Source organism: Cotesia glomerata, linkage group LG3, assembly GCF_020080835.1.
Source record: "Cotesia glomerata isolate CgM1 linkage group LG3, MPM_Cglom_v2.3, whole genome shotgun sequence".
NCBI lineage: Eukaryota > Metazoa > Arthropoda > Insecta > Hymenoptera > Braconidae > Cotesia > Cotesia glomerata.
In genome coordinates this window covers 26,814,450-26,835,790 of record NC_058160.1, presented here as the reverse complement: position 1 = coordinate 26,835,790, position 21,341 = coordinate 26,814,450, and the positions used below count along the sequence as shown (strand labels likewise).

The window sequence follows — 21,341 nt, the reverse complement described above, 5'->3', positions numbered from 1 at the left end:
ATATTAAGCGCATTGATATTTTCCGTCTATATGTCCAGCACTACGTAAGAATCGAAAAATTATTATTTAAATAAATATGTTTATGAATGATTATATTAAGTATTACTTAAAAAATAATATATTGGAAATATGGCAGTTGCCAGGTATTTAACACGTATTGTAATCATTAATAATAATTATTATAACAATAATAATAATAATAATATACTAATGTAGTCAATCTCACATTATAGGCCGGCCCTTCATCAAAAAATTATTATTATTGTTGTTATTATTATTATTATTATTAATAGTGATTTTTTGTGAGTAGACTTATGAATTACAAATAATTTAATTATAATATTGTAATAACAATTAAATGATAAAAGTAACGCGCAAAAACGCAGTTATTATGTTCGAATTATATTACCTGTTATTAATATCATTTAATACTATAAATAAAAAATAGTATGACAAAATAATTAATTTTTTTAATTTGATATTAATTAAATGGATGAATCTTTTATTGTTTTTTTATACCTTCATGATATAAATTTAATTATTAATATGACAGTCAATAAAATTAAAAAAATCAAACGTTTATTATTAGTCTAAATATTATAATTCTCAATCAATGGATAACTTTAAATTATTGTTATAAATTTTGAGGAATCGCAAAAGTAAGCATGTGCCTGGTATGGACTATAAAATTGTGTATGATAATAACAATAAATAGAAAAAATGTCAAGGAAGGATTAAAAAAAAATTGAGACTTACCTTTTGAATTAATTTTGTTGTTGTTGTAAAAAATTATCCATTGTGTATTAGGTAAAATTGGCAACTTAAAATAGTAAAATAAATTTATGTATATCTATTACTACGTAAAAAAATTTATAATTAATTGATATTATAATTATTTAAAAAAGTAAACTAATTACAATAAATAAATAAATGTAGTATAAATAAAACTTTGTGAAATTATTTTTTTTTATTTATTTTCATTTTAAAAATATTACAAATTAATTTTTAAAGGAAATTTGTCATTGTCATACGGCTTAAAAAAAAATTATAAAAGAATTTTTTTTTTTTTCAGCTGAGCATTTAAAAATTGAATTTATTTATTTTATTAATGATTAAAGAAGTCTTGAACGATAAAAATTTTTTTTTAAATCAACAATTAATTTAAAGATTGCTCATATCATTCAAAACATCTTTATGAATTTAATTACCATAATAATAATATTAATTATATCAGTAGAATAATACTAAGTAATAGTTAAGATAAATAAATCTTACAATATTATGAGTAAAAAAAAAAAAAAAAGTACCGACTAATAAAGAAAAATTAAGGAGCAACACACGTTTACAATCTGCCAGTCAATGATTAATTTAAGAAAAATATTAAAAATAAATCAATTAATTTAATGAGAAATAAAACGAAAGAAAAATTACTTATTTCTTCTTCTTCCTGGGTTTCTCCTGAGGAGCTGGCAAGTTTTCTTGCTTCCTTTTACCAGTAGGCTTTGTTCCAGCATTTCCACCTCCGCCACCAGCTCCGCCGCCCTTTTTACGACGCTCCTGTCTCTCGCGTTCCTCCAGCTCTTGATTCTCCCGTTCAATTAAAGTAATAAGAGTATTACACCTTCTCTGAAGCTCCAAAGCTGTCCTTGATTTGACAAACCAGTCGAATCTGAATTGCGGAGCCGAGCGGACAGTAGCTCTTAATTCTTCATAGACATTTTCTTTATCAAATCCAAGTTTATGTAACATACAAACTAAAAATCTGTCTTCCTCTTCAGTGTAATTTTTCCCTTTATTCGTCCCATAGGCAATTCTTAATTGATGAAACGGAGCGCGATATCTCGCCATTTTCGCATCAAGAGCCTTCTTGATTCCCGCACGTCGCTGAATTTTAGCTTCTCCACGCTCAATTTGCGCCATTACACGATCAATATCCTGAAGCTCGTGACAGCGTTCCCAGAAGACAGCAGAGTACTCCATCACTTCCTCAGGAGTTTTCCCCTCGACTTCCTTAGCAATATTCTCAATGTCATCTCTTCCGTATTTTTCATTAGCTTTAATAAACTGATTAAAGTCCCGCTTGGTCCAGTTGGTAAAACCCTGAGTTAATAATTTCTCCTTTTCAGTAACCTCATCGTCAGTCAGCGGTTGAGCGTCATCAATTTTCCTCTGCTCTTCCTTCTGAACCCTCGCGGCATCGGACCCAAGCTCAGGATTTTTCGGTACTTTATATCCAACACTCTGACGGAAATAATAAATCTCCTGATCAAGCAGCTCGAAGAGTCTCGGAGGGAAGAATTGAAAGTCTTGAACGATCGGTTGTTTAGGCGGACGTGGCGCTTTGGGCGCTTTTGGCTCAGAAACTCTCAGAGCTTCTCGGAAATAAGCATCGACAGCGTAATTGGCTTTGCGCTCCCGCTTAGGCGGCTCAATCCAGTGCCCCAGGCCAAGTATCTTCTGCTTCTCACGATAATCCTCACCCTCAAACTGATAAACAGAGTCCGTAGGCGCATCAACAGTAAAATTTCTCAGCGAAGATTCACCAAGGCTCTCAAGCTTCTGCTTCAACTCAGCAGTTTTGCTCTCGCCTTTCTGCAAAATCGTGTCAATATCCTCGTCTGTAATTGCACTGTCCTTGGACGCAAACACTTGATTAGCTCCGTGTCTGATAATATTAAGCATCTCGTCTTTGTTAAGCGCAGTCTGTTTAGCGTCGACCAATCTACCTTGCTGAATTACCAGTTTATCAAGGCGTAATTTAACTTCAGCTCGCTCCACTATTTTTTCCTCAACAGTGTTCTCAGTTATGAATCTAAAAACACAAACTTGCTTCTGCTGACCGATCCGATGAGCCCGGTCCATCGCTTGCAAGTCCATCTGAGGATTCCAATCGGAGTCGAATATAATAACCACATCAGCGGTGGCTAAATTGATTCCCAACCCTCCAGCGCGTGTTGATAACATGAAAATAAATTTCTCACTGTTCGGAGCATTGTACTCGTTTATTTGACGCTGACGATCTTCATGGGCAGTGTTACCGTCCAGACGACAATATTGAAACCCTCTCCAGTGGCAATAATCCTCCAGAATGTCCAACATTCTGGTCATCTGGCTGAAGATAAGTACACGAGAATCTTGCTGCTGTAATTTAGGCAGTAATTTATCAAGAATAACCATCTTCCCACAGTTGTAGACTAAATGTTCGTCTGTGGTATAAGGAGGACCTGGCTCAGCTCCGTCAAATAGGTAAGGATGATTACAGCACTTACGCAACTGCATCAATATATTTTGCAAGCGCATTTTTTCAATTTTACCAGCTCCATTGACAATATCAATATCTTTCATGAGAACTTTTGTGTACCACTCTCGCTGCATTTTACTCAACCCAATGTAAACCTTCATCTCCTTCTTCGGCTTCAAGCCTTTCTCTACCTCAGACTTCAAACGACGAAGTAAAAACGGACGAAGTACCGCGTGCAAACGCTCAACAAGCGAGTTGTCTCCGAGGAAGCTGTTGGTGTTGAACCAGGAGTCAAAGTCGTCGGAGCTATTGAACACATCTGGCAGTAAAAAGTTCAACAGGGCCCAAAGCTCGTGAAGATTGTTCTGAAGCGGAGTTCCAGTTAGTAGCAGCCGGTTGGCTGTTTTAAATTCTCGCAATATTTCAGATAATTTTGACTTTTCATTCTTGATCCTGTGAGCTTCGTCGATCACCATGTACCGCCAGTTGAATTTTTTGAATACTGACTTTTCTTTTATTACCATCTCGTAGGAAGTTATACAGACGTCCCACTCTCCGGGCATCATCACGTCCCGGATAAATGTGTTACGGGTTTCTGCGTCTCCTATTAGGCAAACTGCGCGCAAGCTTGGACACCATTTCTTGAACTCGTTCATCCAGTTGGCGAGTGTTGATTTAGGAACGATTACAATGTGCGGACCGGGGATGCTCCGGAAGTGTTTCATGTAACCCAGCAGGGAAATAGTCTGCAGAGTTTTACCCAAACCCATTTCATCCGCGAGAATACCATTAATTCCATTTTCGTAAAGGGATATCATCCAATTAAGACCGCGGATTTGATAATCACGCAGCTCTCCATTTTTAATATAATTTGGGGAGGATTCAAACCGCGTGATTTGCGCGACATTGGTGTTTGATTCAGCAAGCAGCTCTTCATCCTCTTCTTGCTCGGTTTTTCGATGTCTGTGATCACCTGAGGAGTCAGTTTTGCTGTTAGCTTCGGCGGACTTATCAGCTGGCTGAATCTTTCGGGGCCTGCCGGGCTTAACCTTCAATGGACTAGTCGATTTATCTTTCTGGTTGTTTGTCATGAAATGGGAAAATATCTCGGTCTGACGGAGTAAATAATCAAATCTCTTACTGCGATCGGTCTCCAATTTAGTCTCAAAGTCTCCACCGCGGGACGATGTTGTTTCACCAGAGGAATCATTTGAATCGTTTTCGTTAGTATCACCTGTCGTTTCTGTTGTTGTCAGCGATTGAGCCGGAGTTGGTGTAGCTGTAGGTGAATTTGTAGCAGTGGCATTCGTTGTTGCGGGTATTGTTTCCTCGGATTTAGACATTTTTAAAACGTCTGTAAAAAATTACTTTTTCACTTTTATTAATGATGTTTTTATTATTATTAGGGTTTAGATGGAATAACTTGGCGAATTTAGTGGTTAATATTTAGCAATAAAAGTGCCGGATACATACACTCACGTTTATTGATGCGCACAGGTTACTACAATATAAGTAACGCCATATTTTACAATATTTTGTTGAAATCCCTCCAAATCAAATGTATCCCCTCTTTTGTATGGATTTATTGTGCTTCTTACTGCCACCTGGATTTTTATTTTTTTAACAGTTGGTAGAGTGAATTGCATAAAATATAGTAAAATATTAAAATTTGCACAGTGTGATTTAAGCGCGAAAATTTAAAAACTAAAAAAAAAAAATACTAGAAAATTTTTGAAATTGTTATTCGCACTGAAGTCAGCTGACTGTTAATAGTTTAAAAATTTTTTTGAACTGAAATATTGATGACATTAAAGTTAGCAGTCACTTGATTATTTTTTAGTTTTTTTTTTGACATATAAATTTGTTCCGAAAAATTATTTTTAAAAAATTGGATTTTTAATTTTTTTTAAATTTCTACATGTCAATTTTTTTTATCATAATTTTTTGTCAAAAAAATTTTTTAAATTATCAAATATCTGCTAAATTAATTTTCATATTTTCATGACATATTGTCACTATTTACTGATTACTAATTATTATTGTGAAAATTGTGCCTTCATTCAATGATACTGAAATTAATAAAAATCTGTTAATTTTTTGGATTTTTATAACAAAATTGTTATGATAAAATTTTATGGCATTAAAGTTAGCAGTCACTTGATCATTTTTTAATTTTATTTAACAAAAAATGAAAATTAAATTAGCCGACACAAAAAATTTTTAGAATTTTTTTATTGATAAAAAAAAATTATTTAAAAAAAAGATTAAAAGAAAAAATTTAATATTTAGAAAATTTGAAAAATTTTAAGTGCAATTTTTTAAAAATATTTTTTTACTTAAAATTTTTATTGATTAAAAAAATCAGAAATTTTCAAATTTCTGGTAATTTTAGTATCACTAACAAAAAAATTTTCTCGAAAAATTATTTATAAAAAATTGCATTTTTAATTTTTTAAAATTTCTGCATCAATTTTTTTTTCTACTTTTTTTTTTGCCATGATTTATTTGTTAAAAAAATTCTTAAAATGATAAAATATCTGCTAAATTAATTTTCATTAAAATTTTAATAAAAAAATTCTACATTTAGAAATTAAAAAAAATTACAAGTGAAAATTTAAAAAATATATTTTTTTTTGAATTAATTTGTAAGAAAAGTCAAAAAAATCGTCAGAAGTCTGCTAAATTCAGTTTCATTGAATTAATCCTATAGACATTTTAATAGTTTTAAAAAATGGTAAGAAATGTTAAATAATAAAAATTAATTAAATATTTTATGAAATTAAAAAATCAATCTATTATTTTTTAAGGTAATAAGTAATTGATTACTAAAGTTAAAGTATGGCATACCATTATTATTACCATTATTGAATGGTCGTCAAGACAACAGCTAGCTATCAAAACAAAGAATAACATCAGTTAGAAAACTAGTTCAACTAAATTGTTTGTTTTTTTTATATACTTTTTCAACAATTGATTTTTACCATTATTATTAAAATGATAAATGAGGAAAGAGGAACAAGTTCTATAAGCGTTCCTCCAAAATTACCGGTGATTTTAAAACAATTCTGCAAAGCAGCGATTAGAACACAGCCGTATGATCTCTTGAAATGGTCAACGGCTTATTTTAATGCGTTAGCTGAAGGATCTGAACCACCGAGCAAAACTCGACTTGAATATCCTCTTGAGACAGCTGCTAGTGGATCTTGTCTAACATTCGGTTTGCTAAAGGTGCTTGTACGACAACTTGGTGGTAATTATAAACACTGTCAGTTTATAAAATATTATTTCTTTTAAATGTATTAGTTTAATTTAAAAAAATTTAATTTTTTTTTTTTATCAAAGATTACAATAAAACGGTACCAGTTGAAGTTATTTTGAAACGATGGACCGACTTGTGTTTAGAAATTACAGATTTAAATTTAATAATGATTGTCGGTAAATTTCGTCGAAAATGTCAAATAAAAAAATTTTTGGCAATTGCTGCTGGTCTATTAGGTTCCAGTCTTTTTGACACAATGCTAATTATTTGTGAGTTATTTACAATGGAACCCGATGGTGGATCATCAATGATTCCAGTAAATTTATTTATGGAGATCTACGAGTAAGAATTTTTTTAATTTATATTATTTTATAAAATTTATATATTTTTGTTTTTAACAATTAAAAATAATTAACAGATATTTAGCTGGATTAAATTGCGGCGGTGAAGAAAGAGAACCTAATCAAGACCTGTCTGAATTTGTAATTTTTGAATCATCAGAATGTCAAAGTACTTCTGAATTAAAATCCGATGAAGTAAATTCTACCCAAGATTCAACAAAACATCCATCAGTTGAAGGTTCAGAAGCTACTGAAGAACAACCGGTCTTTGAGAAACAATTTTCTAATAATTATAATCAACTTTCACGCGACAGTGAAGAAATAATTGATGTACTTGATAAAGATCATAAAACACAGAGTGAAGAGAAAAAAATATTAAGCGTCAATGTAGATAATTTATTGACATCGAATGCTGATGGACATCAAAATGTTAAGTCTGCTAAGATGACCAAAGACTCTGACAATAGATCATTAGCTAGCGATGATAGCATAGGCTTAGAAAAAACAAAATCAGCTAGAATTAAAAACAAGTGTAAAATAAACTCCAATTGGATTTCACACTATCCAATGATTCCAGGTACGTATTTTTTTATTCATTTTTATAAAAAAAATCTAGAACTTCCCGCTAAGTTTGAATTTGAAGCGCCTTAAAATGTGTTTTTCGATTAATATTTGAGCTTTTTAAAAACTCAAAGCAACGTTTTTTACGTTTTGAGCTCTTCGAGCTCAAAATATTTATTCATTTATTTATTTGTAAAAAAAAGCCCTAAGCAATTCACAACAATATATTACATTTTCATGTGTAGAATGTTTAGTAATGATTTTATACAATAAATAGCATCTGTAAAGAGAAGATAGGTTTAAAAAATTTAAGGGCCAGCTTTTCAACCTCGGGTTTAAGTATTTTATCATTGTGAATATATCTATATATAATATAGATATATAGATATATTCACAATGATAAAATACTTAAGCCCGGGGTTGAAAAACTGGCCCTAAGAAATTAAAAAAAAAAAAAAGTTTTTTTTTTTTTAATTTGAAAAAAGAGAAAAGCAAAACAAGAAAAAAAAAATTTTTAGTAATTGATAATTGATAATCACTAATTGATAGAATATATAACTGATAGTTTATAATCACTATTTGTAAACCTGGAATTTTATTATTTTAAAATCACCTTTTTTGCTTCACTTTTTATTTTATCTGCTGGTCTTCCAAAAATGTCAATATCAAAATATATTTATTAAACAACTATAACTTTTGAATGCGTCGTTCGATTTTAATTTTCAAAAATGCATTCGACGCAGTTTTTTAAGCTCAAAAAATGTATACATGGTTTTATTATGATTTTTCTGCATTCTTTAAAGTTATTTTAAAAAAACAAAAATTCAATTTTTATTTTTTTTATTTTTTCGGAATGGCTCGATGGATTAACTCTCAAATCTAATCAGATATAAGTTTTGAAAAACCCTTTTGAGTCGTAAAATTCAATCGGTTGATTCGTTTTTAAGAAATCGTACGACAAAAATTTATTCACACACATACTTCCTTAGACCTTAAATTCGTGTTAAATTTAGAAATAGTTTTTAGAAACTATTAAAAACTATAGTTTAATTTAGTTATTATTATAAAAATAATAATAATAAAGTTATTATATTAAATAATATTAGTAATTAAACTATTAAATTTCTATTTCTCTAATTCTATTAGAGTTTCTAATAATTTCAAATTTATTTTTAAAAAACTCAAATTCGTGGAGATCCGATGAAAACTCTCACTTTCGAAAATTGGACCGAAATTAATAACTTCCCTTTGTTGTAAAATGTGTTGGAAAATTTTCAATTTTCTTAGCGGGAAGTTAAAAAATTGAATTATTCTTTTGAATTGTTTCTTTTAGGAATTGGTCCAAAGTTATCATCCAGTGAAGTAACCAGAGTCGGTAAGTGGATGGCTGAATGCTCAACAGTCCAAGGAGGAATGGTTGGACCAAGAAATTTGCGCCATTTCCAGTGTCCTCCATTAGATCATCAAAAAATATAATTAAATCACTGTTATAATTAAAAACCAACAATTCCATAAATTATTCACGATTTATTGTATAGTTTATTGTAGAATTCTTAATTAATATAACAATAAATTAATAGTAATAAAAATGAGTTAATGTGATGATTAAAAAAATGATAAGTCAGATAAAAAAATATATAATAGTTGACTAGAATGATTGATAAAATAGTACAAGTGTTACACTTAATAAAATCACAGATATTTAATAAATTACACAAGAAAAGCCGGAAGAGATCTGTTGCGTAAAAATCGTCGGATTTGATTGTAAAATAAATGATAAATCGTAATAAACATCAGTAATGATATAAGTAAAAGTAAAATATTCCTAGCTCTCGCTCGACTAGCTCGCCACTCGTATAATTCATTTCGGTGAGAAAATCTATTTCTATACTGAGCTGGTAATTCGAAATTGCTCTTAAGTGGGTATAGAGAACGGTAAAAATCATTAAGTAAAGCTCGGATAATATCGTTCTCTGATTTTCGCGAGGGATCCATATCATCATTTAGACAAATAAATTTCTTTGGCTCTCGTCGTATTTCATCGAGCAATTGTACTGTCTGGGACACATTGCTCGTTAACATCTCAAAGATTTCATTTCTTCCGGCTTTTAAAATTTCATGTTGGTAACGATTTTTTTCACCAAACTGTGACTTAATTTTATTGGCTATTGCGTCACATTTTATTATTAATTCTTTAGTCACAGTAGGCAGAATAGAATCAAGATAACGTTCACCCGATGGTGGCTCTATATTTTTACTATTAGTTAATTTAATACGACGTGAGCAATTAGTAATTGCATTTTCAAAATCTATCACAAGACTATAATCCAACGGAAGTGGATTTATTCGTGATAAAAGAGTTCTTATTTCACGATCAGACCATGTACCCGATTTATCAGTATCAAATCTATCAAATATTTCACCAGCAGTTGACTGTTGTTTTTCACTGATAAGATAATAAAAATATGAAAATGCAAATTGCATATCTTGAGAATTTCTTACGCGATGAGACGAAGTTTTATCGAATTCAAATTTAAATTTATCATGCATGTCCTCTATTATTTTTTTGTCTAATAAATGTGGCATGTGAGCTGGCACGCGACGTCGCTGAAACCCATAGGCTGCGTTATAAATTCTATTAACGTATAATAATGACTCTGCATAAGTATCCAGTCGACGAATTTTACGTTTTAAGTGACTTGGATATTTATTATTATTGTCATTGTCATTATTATTGTTATTATTAATATTGTCTGATTTTTCAGGATCACTTATATGTACAAGATTTATAATATCATCATTTCGATTTTGCTGCTTACGGCGACTCATCGGATGAGCAAACTCGTACTTAAATCCTATTATTTCAGTGGACGTAGATAATTTTTTTCTTTTTTTATCTCCATTTTGGTCGGCAGTTCTGTTTATTCTAAAACTATTTTTCGAAAGTATTAATTCATTATCTTGAGTATTATTTATATGATTATGTTTATCCTTCAGTAATTTAATTATATCATCCAGTGAATTTTCATTAACGTTCAAAGGATCGGACGTTGAAAATGAATTAAAAGAAGGTAATGACGACGGAATAGTCGTAACAGAAGGACGAGTTGTAACTGAAGAATTTATATTTTGATTTTTTTGCTTTAATGAATCAAAAAATTTTGCTGTTTCTTTTTCTTGATTCATTTGAAGAAGCTTATACGGATAGTCACCGTCTTCTTCCATCACTTCACTGTCTGTTGGTATGGGCGTTGTATTACAATCTCCACCTTTTAACACAATTAAAAAAATAATTAAAATACAATAATATAAAAAATAATTAATTAAATTAAACTAGCAACCTTGCAGTCACTATGTGTAAATAAATAAAATTTTGCTTTATTAAATAATGACTTTTGTTAAATTCCACTGTGTTTTCTTAAATATTGACGTTTTTAAATATATAACTCATCCCGATGTTACACTCATCAAGAGCTTTCATTTGAGTACCCATATGCATTTTGATATATTTTTCATATATTCATATATGTAAATATATAAAATATATGAAAAATTGATATGGGTACTCAAATGAAAGCTCTTGATGAGTGTAATATCAGGATGAGCTTATATCTTTAAAAACGTCAATAGTTAAGAAAGTACAGGACGTTTTAACAAATATCTTGTGTACTATTGACATTTTTAAAGATATAAGCTCATCCCGATGTTACACTCATCGAAACCTTTCATTTAAGTACCCACATGGCAATTTCTATATATTCTATATTTATGGTATTTTTGAAATATATAAATAAATGAAATATATGAAAAATTGATGTGGGTATTCAAATGAAAGGTCTTGATCAGTGTAATGTCAGGATGAGCTTATATCTTTAAAAATGTCAAGATTTCACAAGATCATTTCTTAATTATTGACATTTTTAAAGATATAAACTCATCCCGATATTACACTCATCGAGACCTTTCATTTAAGTACCCACATGGCAATTTCTATATATTCTATATATATATATGGCATTTGTGAAATATATAAATATATAAAATATATGAAAAATTGATGTGGGTACTCAAATGAAAGGTCTTGATGAGTGTCATTTTTTAATTATGTATCTAGAGTTAGAGCATTTTTCGAATGCAGCCTAAATACTTGTTATAATAAATTGACTATCAGTGAGAATCATATAAAACCTTGAAAAAGCACAAATTTAAATCAAGACAAATTTAAATCAAAAAACCGATTTTATCATATGACTATCCTGGACATAAAATTTTTCTTATTCTCTTAATAATATAGATTATCTCACCATCAAATTCACAAACTGTTGTATTACAAGCAGGATCACAAGAGCCATCTCCAACCCAAGCCCAAGGACAAATATCGGAGCAGTCCGGTATCCACCAAGCCAAATAAACTTTTTGCCCGCCAGTTTGCGTGATAAAATCTTCAGGCCAGACTTCCGTACCCAGGAAAACATCATCGTTAAAATATAAAAATTTATCAGATATTCCTGGTATTCTACAACACAAAACAACATTATTTATTTATTTATTTATCTATTATTACTGTGTAAAAAATTGATTAATTTATTACCTATGGATATGACTTTCAATAGCTGGACTTGAAAAAGTCGGTAGATGATTTTTATTAGGAAAAATATCATGATGACTAATAAGTGTCATTCTCTCATTATCCATATCCAGCCAATTGGGTATTTGGCCATTAGTAATAATATAAACATGTCTAACCCATGGTGCATACATTTCTAGCGATCGCAACGAGTACCTCAACTCATCTTTATCATTAAATCTCGACACAGCTGCGTTAATGTCATTAGGAACTGGTATATATTTATGTAAATCTTGAATAAACGCTGGATCGCTACCATTCACCCACGTATAAACTACATCAATAGGCACATGCTGGCACAGTTTATTTTGAAACGAAGTGCCGATGATATTGTCATTGAACGAGTGGAATACGGCTTGATATTTTTCTTTACTCCAAGCAAGCCATACCTGAAAAAATTATCATCACATTGCATGAAAATAAAGTTAGCCATCTAAAAAATTTTTTGATTTTTTTTATTAAAGAATTACTATAAAAAAATAAAAAAAAATTTTTTTCATTTGTTAAAAACTTCAAAAACTATAAGTGCAATTTTTTAAAAATATTTTTTAGTTATAATTTAATAAATTAAGCAAATTAAAAAAATAAAAAATAAATAAATACTAATTAATTCTAACCTCTCCAAAGTGTACAGTACCAACAAATATGCATGTAAATGCAATAAGAATAATAAGTAATGACGATTTATGTGAAAGAAGATCGTAACAACGTCGTTGTATCAGCTTCCATGTACTCATTATACCGATTATTAATTTTGCTGCGATTTGCATCGCAAATAATTATTGTTGTTAATATAAAACTCCATTGGACAAGTATCTTCCAGCGGTGTGAAATAATTGTTATGTAAACATTAGTAATTTTCGGAGAGCAGCATTGATATAAATTATTATTACTTATCTTCTTTCTACTTTATTAAGATTTTTAATTCAAGATTTAAATTTTTAAGTATAAGTATAAGTAAACTGATATTCTTACATACTTTAAACACAACATATATATAGTATGTACTGTAAAATAATTAAATACAAAAGTAACATTATATTAGTGGCGCGTCAATCGCCGTCAACGCTAAACAGAGAGAGAAACTATCTCCGTTGACGCTTCTCCATTTTTCTTCTTTATTATTATTATTTATTATTATTATTCTTTATTATTATTTATTAAAATATGACAAGTGACAAAGAAAGAAATACTAAAAAATCATGATATTAAGAGCTTAAAGTTAGCTGTCACTTAATTATTTTTTAATTTTATTTAATAAAAAAATTTGTTCCGAAAAATTATTTTTAAAAAATTGCATTTTTAATTTATTAAATTTTCCAAATGTCAATTTTTTTCTTATTTTTTTTTATGCAATATTATTAGAAAAATTATTAAATATTTTCTGAATTAATTTTCATTAAAAAATCATGAAAATTTATTTAGCAGATATTTAATAATTTTTAGAACTTTTGTTAACAAATAAATTATGGCAAAAAAATAAGAAAAAAAAAATTGACATAGAAATTTTAAAAAATTAAAAATGCAATTATTTTAAATAATTTATTAGAATTCATTTAATTATTAAATAAAATTAAAAAAAAATTGGTCAAGTGACAGCTAACTTTAATATTAAAAAATCAGATATTTAATAAAAATTAAATATTTTTGAATAAATAATATATTACAAGAAAAAAATAATAAAATATCCACATGAAAATTATTTAAAATTCTTCATCTGTAATTTTTTGTATCAATTGACAGTCAATTTATATGACATTAAAGTCTATTTTTTCATTTTTTTTAGCAAATATAATTTTTCAAAAAAATTATTTAAAAAAAATTAAATTTTTATTTTTTTTAATTTCTACATGTCAATTTTTTTTTCTACTTTTTTTTTGCCATAATTTATATGTTAAAAAAATTCTTAAAATTATCAAATATCTGCTAAATTAATTTTCATTCAATTTATTTATAAAGAATTGAAAAAAATCAGATTTCTGTTACTTTTACCCCATAAATAAGAATGACAGCATAATATACAGTAAGTACGTGTGTTGTGATGTCATATATCACGGTTTAGTTGAATCACGACTGGCGCCGCCATGCGAGCACTAATGATACCCCTTTGATAGCGCGAAACTCAACATTAAATTTATTTTTACAATTATAATAAAACTTTTGGGAAAACCCCACAACTTAGGTCTAGACCTATAGTTATTAGTAAAAAAGGTTATTGTTAAAATGTACAGTCAACGCTCTCTGTATTTGACCACATTCTTCCTCTGTATTTGACGATTTTACACAGTTCTTATGAACAAGGACGAGTCAAATACAGAGAATGGTCCTGTACGGGCGAGTCATATACAGAGAGCGTTGACTGTATTTTTACTCCCCGAAAATTCAGCACAATAGACTAGGAATAATAAAATAGAAAAGAGGATTAAGCAATAAATATATAAATTTACTACCTAATTGCTCTCGACATAAGTAATTATAGAAATATTAGAAAATATATTTTCATCCCTTAAGGAATATAAAATATTGTATAAAAAAAATAAGAGAAGATAGTCTGAGCCGATTAGTGACCCTCATTTATGACGAGTCCAGTTCAACCACTCAGTCCGGTAAATTCTGTAAATTCCCAGGGATGATGAAACTTTGGACAAACCCTGCTGGCGAGTCCAGGTAGTTCAACAACGGCTGGAAAGGACAAGTACCTGAGTAGGAGTACAGCTAGGACCCAGAAGGAAGGAGAAGGACCAATCAACGTTGCCAAAAGGCCAGTACGGCGGAATACTCGGATGGTAGGGAGAGCCGCCCCCGCCACTTCTACTGCTGCGAGTCGGACTTAGTAAATTCTAGTGAAGAATCAGAATAGTATTTTTTGCCCTCCGGGCGGAAAGTGGCAACTTTCGTCCCGCTGCGCTACACTAAGTTGCCGCTTTCCGCCTTCGTCGAGCAAAAAAATAGTATACACTCCACGGGAAGTAAATAAGAAAGCCTCAGATCACATGTTTGTTGACCTCGGCTTCGCCTCGGCCGACAATTACATGTGATCTGAGACATTTCTTACATTACTTCCCTAGGTGTGTAATATACTATTAATTCGAGCTCAGACTTATCACCTCGTTTCTAATTTTGTGTAAAGTCTTTTGAATATATACTTCGATTCAGTTAACTTAATTCCGTTCAATTATTTTTTATCCTGCCTAGGCCCAAAATTCGGATTCTATCCATTCTATGTGAGATCAAAGTGATACTTTCTATCCTCGGTTTACCCATTAGTGCGCATGTGCGATACTATGCGCGTCAGTACTCACACGCATCAAGCTTCAGAACAGCTGTCATGACGCCATTAGTGCAATATCTCGGCAATAATAACACATCAATTGTGATATAATTTACGTGATTTAGTTAATAATTTAAAAAGTTAAATAGTTATAAAACAATTGAAAAAACTAAGATGAGCTCATCTGAAACGTCAGCGATGAGTGACAATGACGAAGAGGGTACTGACTACATTCAAGCTGAAGCCCAAGATATAACAAACAATTTGGTCGCAGCGAAATCCAGCGATAAAAAATTATATAATTTAAAATAATGATAAAGTTAATAATGTTATTTAAATAGAAAATGTGATTTTCTAATAAACTTTTCGAACTGTTGATAAATAATTGTATTTTGTTTTTTCCAACGAAAATATAAAAATTATAAAATATAATATAATTTAAAATAAGTATTTTTGAGGTGGGGGGGGGGCTCCGCCCCAACCGCCCGCCGGGGCTTCGCCCGTAGATCCCGTGCACAAATCGCTGAGTTCCATTAAACTTTTTTACGAATTTTGGGCCTGGCAGGATAAAAAATATAGTATGTGCAACATGGGACGAAAAGTACTACATTTCCGTCCCGGGTATTTGCCACCCGAGCCGAAGGCGAGGGTGGCAATTACATACCCGGGACAGAAAGTAGTACTTTCGTCCCATGTTACACAATATACTATATTTAATTTATATTCATTTTTTGCCCTGGTGGAAAGTGGCAACTTTCGTCCCGCTGCGCTAAACTAAGTTGCCGCTTTCCGCCTTCGTCGGACAAAGAAATAGTATACACTCCTCGGGAAGTAAATAAGAAAGCCTCAGATCACAGGTTTGTTGACCTCGGCTTCGCCTCGGCCAACAATTACATGTGATCTGAGACATTTCTTACTTTACTTCCCTAGGTGTGTAATATACTATTATATCATTTTCCTCATCCTACAAGTTCCCGTTGATAAAGTTGAGTATTTCAATATTCCCGGGCGAATCAAAGACCACGTCGGTAACTTTAAATTTAAATAAAGATTTCTATCGTTGTCCACCAGGAGGAGGACATAAGGACATAACAGTGTGTATTAACATATACATCTTCATAATAATGATGATAATAATAACTTTGCTTCGTTTTTCCTTTTCTTTCTAGTGGAAGTGATGTATCTCGTAATATAGGTAAACAGGTACTGTCTCTGTCGTGTTACTGCGTGTCTATATTTTTTGCTGAGCTGGTTTTTTTGAGGTTATTGTTTATATGTTTAAAAGAAACGATCCAGCTAAAGAAAAGTCCATTATCATTCAGTTCAAGTTATTATTACTCCGTGATTTAGCGGCAGCTCTTTTTTTCAATTTTATTTTCAGCGAGCAGTAGGTCTAAAATTTTTACTCTAGTTAGTAAATTTATAAACAAACTTGTATACAATCTAATAATAACAACAACAATAATATTAATATTAATTTGAACAACGATAAATTTGGACTTTTGGCCTTTGTGATTATTATTATATATAAGTGAACGATATAAACTGGTTTTATTGCAATATTTACAAAGCTATCAAGTAAGTTAAATAAATTTTTGGATATAAATGATAAATAATAGTAAATAATAATTTTTATTATGATTTTAGGATGAAAGTAACAGTAATGACCCTCGGTGACGATATATTTGTCCTGGATGTAAGTGAGGATTTAGAGCTAGAAAATTTCAAAGCGTTTTGCGAGGTCGAATGTGGGGTTCCGGCTCTCGAAACTGTTATTGCATTTAATGGACGGCCTCTTATGGACGATAAAAAGTCTTTAAAAGAACATGGAATCAGAGATGGTGATGCTGTAATATTGCAACACATGCATCAGAGTGGAGTTGAATTGAATCAACCTCCAAGTAATAATGGAGGTAAATTTGTTATTTTTACTGAATCTATTTATAACAAAAAAATTTTGTTTTAAGGGGGTCTTCTGGTTTGAAGCCCTGATTTTTGAGCATTTTTTTGGGAATTTTTGTAAAAACTGATAAAGAGATAGAACTTTGAACTTTTTACCATTTATTTATAAATATTTCAAGAGTATATAGTTAAATTTTTAGCTAAAAACATTCAGCAGTATTAAAAATTCTTTTTTTGTATCAAAAAGATGACAAAAAAAATTGAAGTTTGGACTTTTTTGTTTCAAAGTCTGTCAAAAATCCAATTTTCAAAATTTTTTTTTGATAAATATTTTTATTTTTATAATTATAATTATATTTCTATAATATAATTTATATTACATATTTTATATTATATAAATAATATAATATAATCTATATATATAAAAATGAATGCCTATTTCCTTTGGTCACACCATCACGCGTGAACGGCTGGACCGATTTCACTAATTCTCTTTTTGATGTGTTTGTTATTGTCAGGAGAAGGTTCTTATGAAAGAAAAAATCAAGAAAATTGCGCGGAAAATTAGAAAATTTAAGAATACTCAACCACCATATAAAATCTATATCTATAGTTATAAAAATGAATTGCTGCGCGTTAGTATCGCTAAAACTCAAATATGGTTTGACCGCTGGTTTGATAATTTTTTTTTTTGTATGTTTTGGTTCAAAGATGGTTTATAAAAAAAAAAAACATTTGAAACAAAATCATAAATATTAAAATAAATTGCTGTGCGTTAGTCTTGCTAAAACTCAAAAACAGCTGGACCGATTTTCAAAATTTTTTTTGTTTTGTTCGCTATAGTTCAGGGATGGTTTAGAAAAATAAAAATTTTTGGAAAACCCGAAAGTTCAGTCAAAAAAATTTAAAATTGTTAATTTTGTATCGGAATCGCTATTGTTACGCTTGAGCCTCAAGGTTGCAAGAGTGTACCAAAATTGTTCAATATGTAGGAAGATACGTACAAGTATACTGCAGAGTTATACTATACTATCTTCTTCATCTATATATATAAAAATGAAGTGCTGTGCGTTAGTCTGGCTATAAATCAAAATCTGTATATATGAACAACAAAAAATTTCATAAATTCTGTGTTCATTTTTTGGGATCTTGATTTTTAGGCGATAATGAGAAGCGAGTTTCATTTAATAACTTGACAAAATTCTAACCGCACTTCATACAGCCAGTATTTATTCTTTATCGAAGTAGACTAGAGTTTAAAGATTGATTATCGCTGATCAAAAGGTGTAATAAAATATATTGTAGTTGATACGAAGTTCACCGGGTCAGCTAGTATAATATAATAATGCTGAAATTCATGTGATGTAAAAATACAAGTTTCTTATTTACAAAAAATAATTAAAATTAATTTTAGAATTTTCATAAACATAAATATTATTTTTCAGCCGTACCATTTCTGGACTTTAGCTCAATTCGAGTTCCAGGAGCACCATTGAGTAGTAGCCCTAATTCATCGGGTAATTCTTCTCGAGTACAAAATCCAAGAAATGAAAATGATCCTGCCATGATAAGGGACATGTTTTTAGCAAATCCTGATCAATTGGCTTTATTGAAACAGAATAATCCTAGATTAGCCAATGCTTTACTCTCAGGGAATCTTGGTAAATTTTTTATTTTAATTTAGTATATTACACACCTAGGGAAGTAAAGTAAGAAATGTCTCAGATCACATGTAATTGTTGGCCGAGGCTTCTTATTGAGGCTTTCTTATTTACTTCCCGTGGAGTGTATACTATTTTTCTATCATCTTCATTTTTTATTATTGATTTAAAAATTTAATTTTAGATAAATTTTCAACGATACTAAAAGAACAAATAAAAATTCGCGAAGAACGTCAAGCACAACGACTAAGAATGATGAACGCAGATCCATTTGATACTGAATCTCAAAGATTAATTGCTGAAGAAATAAAACAAAAAAATATCGAAGCTAATATGGAAGCAGCTATGGAATATAATCCTGAAACATTTGGAACAGTTGTTATGCTTTATATCAACTGTAAAGTTAATGGATTTCCAGTCAAAGCATTTATCGACTCAGGTACTAATTTATTTATTTTTTAATATTTACGCATTGAGAAAAATAATTTTTCGTTGCTGGTATGTCAAGAACATGTTTGCTACAAGTTGTTTTTCTTAGCGCAACTATTTTTAAATCTAAAACGCGTTCGATATTCGTTTCTCGAAACAGATACTTTACAACAAAGAAAAAAATTCGTATATTCTAATTTTATACATTTGGTATTTATAAAATGTATATTTTGTAATAAACGTTCAGATGATTTTAAACACATAAATATTCAAATATTATTTAGATGTAAATTACTGAAGCTTATAATATGTATTTTAAAAATTAGGTGCTCAAACTACAATAATGTCAGCAGCATGTGCTGAAAGATGTCATATTATGCGACTGGTTGACACAAGGTGGGCCGGAGTTGCTAAAGGTGTAGGTGTTCAACGTATTATTGGACGTATTCACATGGTGCAAATACAAATAGCAAACGATCACTTGACAACGTCCTTCAGTGTTCTTGAGGAACAACCAATGGACATGCTTCTTGGTTTAGATATGCTTAAACGGCATCAGTGTTGTATAGATCTTAAGAAAAATATTTTAAAAATTGGCACGACTGGAACAGAAACACAATTTTTAGCCGAAGGTTTGTATAAATTGTATAAATATAACTTACTACTATTATTATTCTATTATAAATTATAAAGATGACCAAGTAATTAATTTTCTACATTTAACAGGTGATTTACCGGAATGTGCAAGATTAAGTGGTAATAATGATGCAATGGATGACCAGGAATATCAAAAAGTATTAGAGGACAGTGCTAGAGAAGCTAAAAAATTAAGACAACAGCAAGGTAAAATTGTTTTTAGACTTTAGTACTGTATGTATTTAATTATACAGTGGATTCTCGATAACTCGAACCTTGTCAAGTCAAAATCCTCAGTAACTCGAAAAAAATTTGTATTCCCTTCCGCTAAACTCTTAAATTCGCGATATCTCGAATTATTTTGACTCTGTAACTTGAATTTTAAAAGTGAAACTCTATAAATCGAAGTTAGTAAATTATAAAGACATTTTTCTCGGAACTGTCCAAACTTATAGCAATCAAATCTAAATTACTATAGGACGGCTGCCCAATTTCAAAACATAGTAACTGAAAATTTTAAGATTTTTAAAAAATTTTCTTATTAAAAAAAAAGTTTGCGCGCCAAATTAATAAAAAATTTTATTTATGAATAGAAAATACTTGAATATAAATATTTTTAAGAAGAAATTAAGGTCTAAAAGTTATAAGAAATGCAGCAATACTAAAAAATATCAGGTATAAAAATTTTGCAGTTAAATAAATAAATAATAATAATAATAATGTATTTGATTCACAATTTAAGCTCAAGAAATTAATTGATAATAAATCTGATAATTCTTTATTTCAGAAGAAAATAATAGACTTTATGTAATATAACTTACCTTATTAATTAATAATTTTTTAAAACAAATATGCTTGATACAGCAGAAATCAAGAGTTTTCTTAATTTTTGGTCTAATTGCAGATTTCGAACATCTTGTTATGTCGAAAACTCGTTAACTTGAAGTTTTTATAATTTCTCTTGAAGTTCGAGTTATCGAAAGTCTACTGTAATTATATAATGTATAAAAAATAATTATTTTATTTTATAATAATTTTATTTGTAGAAAGCAGCTCGAATAACCCATCAACTAGCACACCGAAATCAGATAATTTAGAAACAGTTACAGTGAGTGATCCGTTTACAGAAGCTAATGTCAAAGCTATTGTAACTCTTGGATTTCCTCGAGCTCAAGTTATCGCCGAGCTACGTAGATTCAATGGTGATGAGATGCAAGCCACTGCAGCACTCTACGCAAAATCGTTAAAATTTTAAACCAAATAATTTAAGCATATTATTAAAAAAATAATTTTCATTTAATTAATTATTTTTTTTTATTAAATTTTCCATTATTAAAATGAAAGGGTATATTTGATGATATAGTATATTACACACCTAGGGAAGTAAAGTAAGAAATGTCTCAGATCACATGT

General features: G+C 30.0%; 4 protein-coding genes across 4 annotated transcripts; 2 read left to right on the top strand and 2 right to left on the bottom strand.

Annotated features, from left to right (window-relative positions):
• Positions 1-1,208: 1,208 nt before the first annotated feature.
• Positions 1,209-4,793, bottom strand: LOC123260394 (chromatin-remodeling complex ATPase chain Iswi). The gene has a single exon (XM_044721466.1). The coding sequence runs from the start codon at positions 4,582-4,584 to the stop codon at positions 1,432-1,434; it is 3,153 nt and encodes a 1,050-aa protein (XP_044577401.1). The 5' UTR covers positions 4,585-4,793; the 3' UTR covers positions 1,209-1,431.
• Positions 4,794-6,074: 1,281 nt separating this feature from the next.
• LOC123260403 lies at positions 6,075-8,923 on the top strand. The gene is made up of 4 exons (XM_044721486.1): positions 6,075-6,491; positions 6,584-6,842; positions 6,919-7,418; positions 8,736-8,923. The coding sequence occupies exons 1-4, from the start codon at positions 6,236-6,238 to the stop codon at positions 8,876-8,878; spliced, it is 1,158 nt and encodes a 385-aa protein (XP_044577421.1). The 5' UTR covers positions 6,075-6,235; the 3' UTR covers positions 8,879-8,923.
• Positions 8,924-8,981: 58 nt separating this feature from the next.
• On the bottom strand, positions 8,982-13,049 carry LOC123260397 (N-acetylglucosamine-1-phosphotransferase subunits alpha/beta). Its single transcript, XM_044721476.1, has 4 exons — positions 12,647-13,049; positions 11,994-12,418; positions 11,707-11,918; positions 8,982-10,671 (listed from the first exon to the last, which is right to left on the bottom strand). Exons 1-4 carry the CDS (start codon positions 12,797-12,799, stop codon positions 9,113-9,115), a joined length of 2,349 nt encoding a protein of 782 aa, XP_044577411.1. The 5' UTR covers positions 12,800-13,049; the 3' UTR covers positions 8,982-9,112.
• Positions 13,050-16,490: 3,441 nt separating this feature from the next.
• On the top strand, positions 16,491-21,232 carry LOC123260630 (protein DDI1 homolog 2). Its single transcript, XM_044721845.1, has 7 exons — positions 16,491-16,878; positions 16,948-17,213; positions 18,648-18,863; positions 19,048-19,302; positions 19,619-19,924; positions 20,019-20,135; positions 20,975-21,232. Exons 2-7 carry the CDS (start codon positions 16,949-16,951, stop codon positions 21,181-21,183), a joined length of 1,368 nt encoding a protein of 455 aa, XP_044577780.1. The 5' UTR covers positions 16,491-16,878; position 16,948; the 3' UTR covers positions 21,184-21,232.
• Positions 21,233-21,341: the final 109 nt, after the last annotated feature.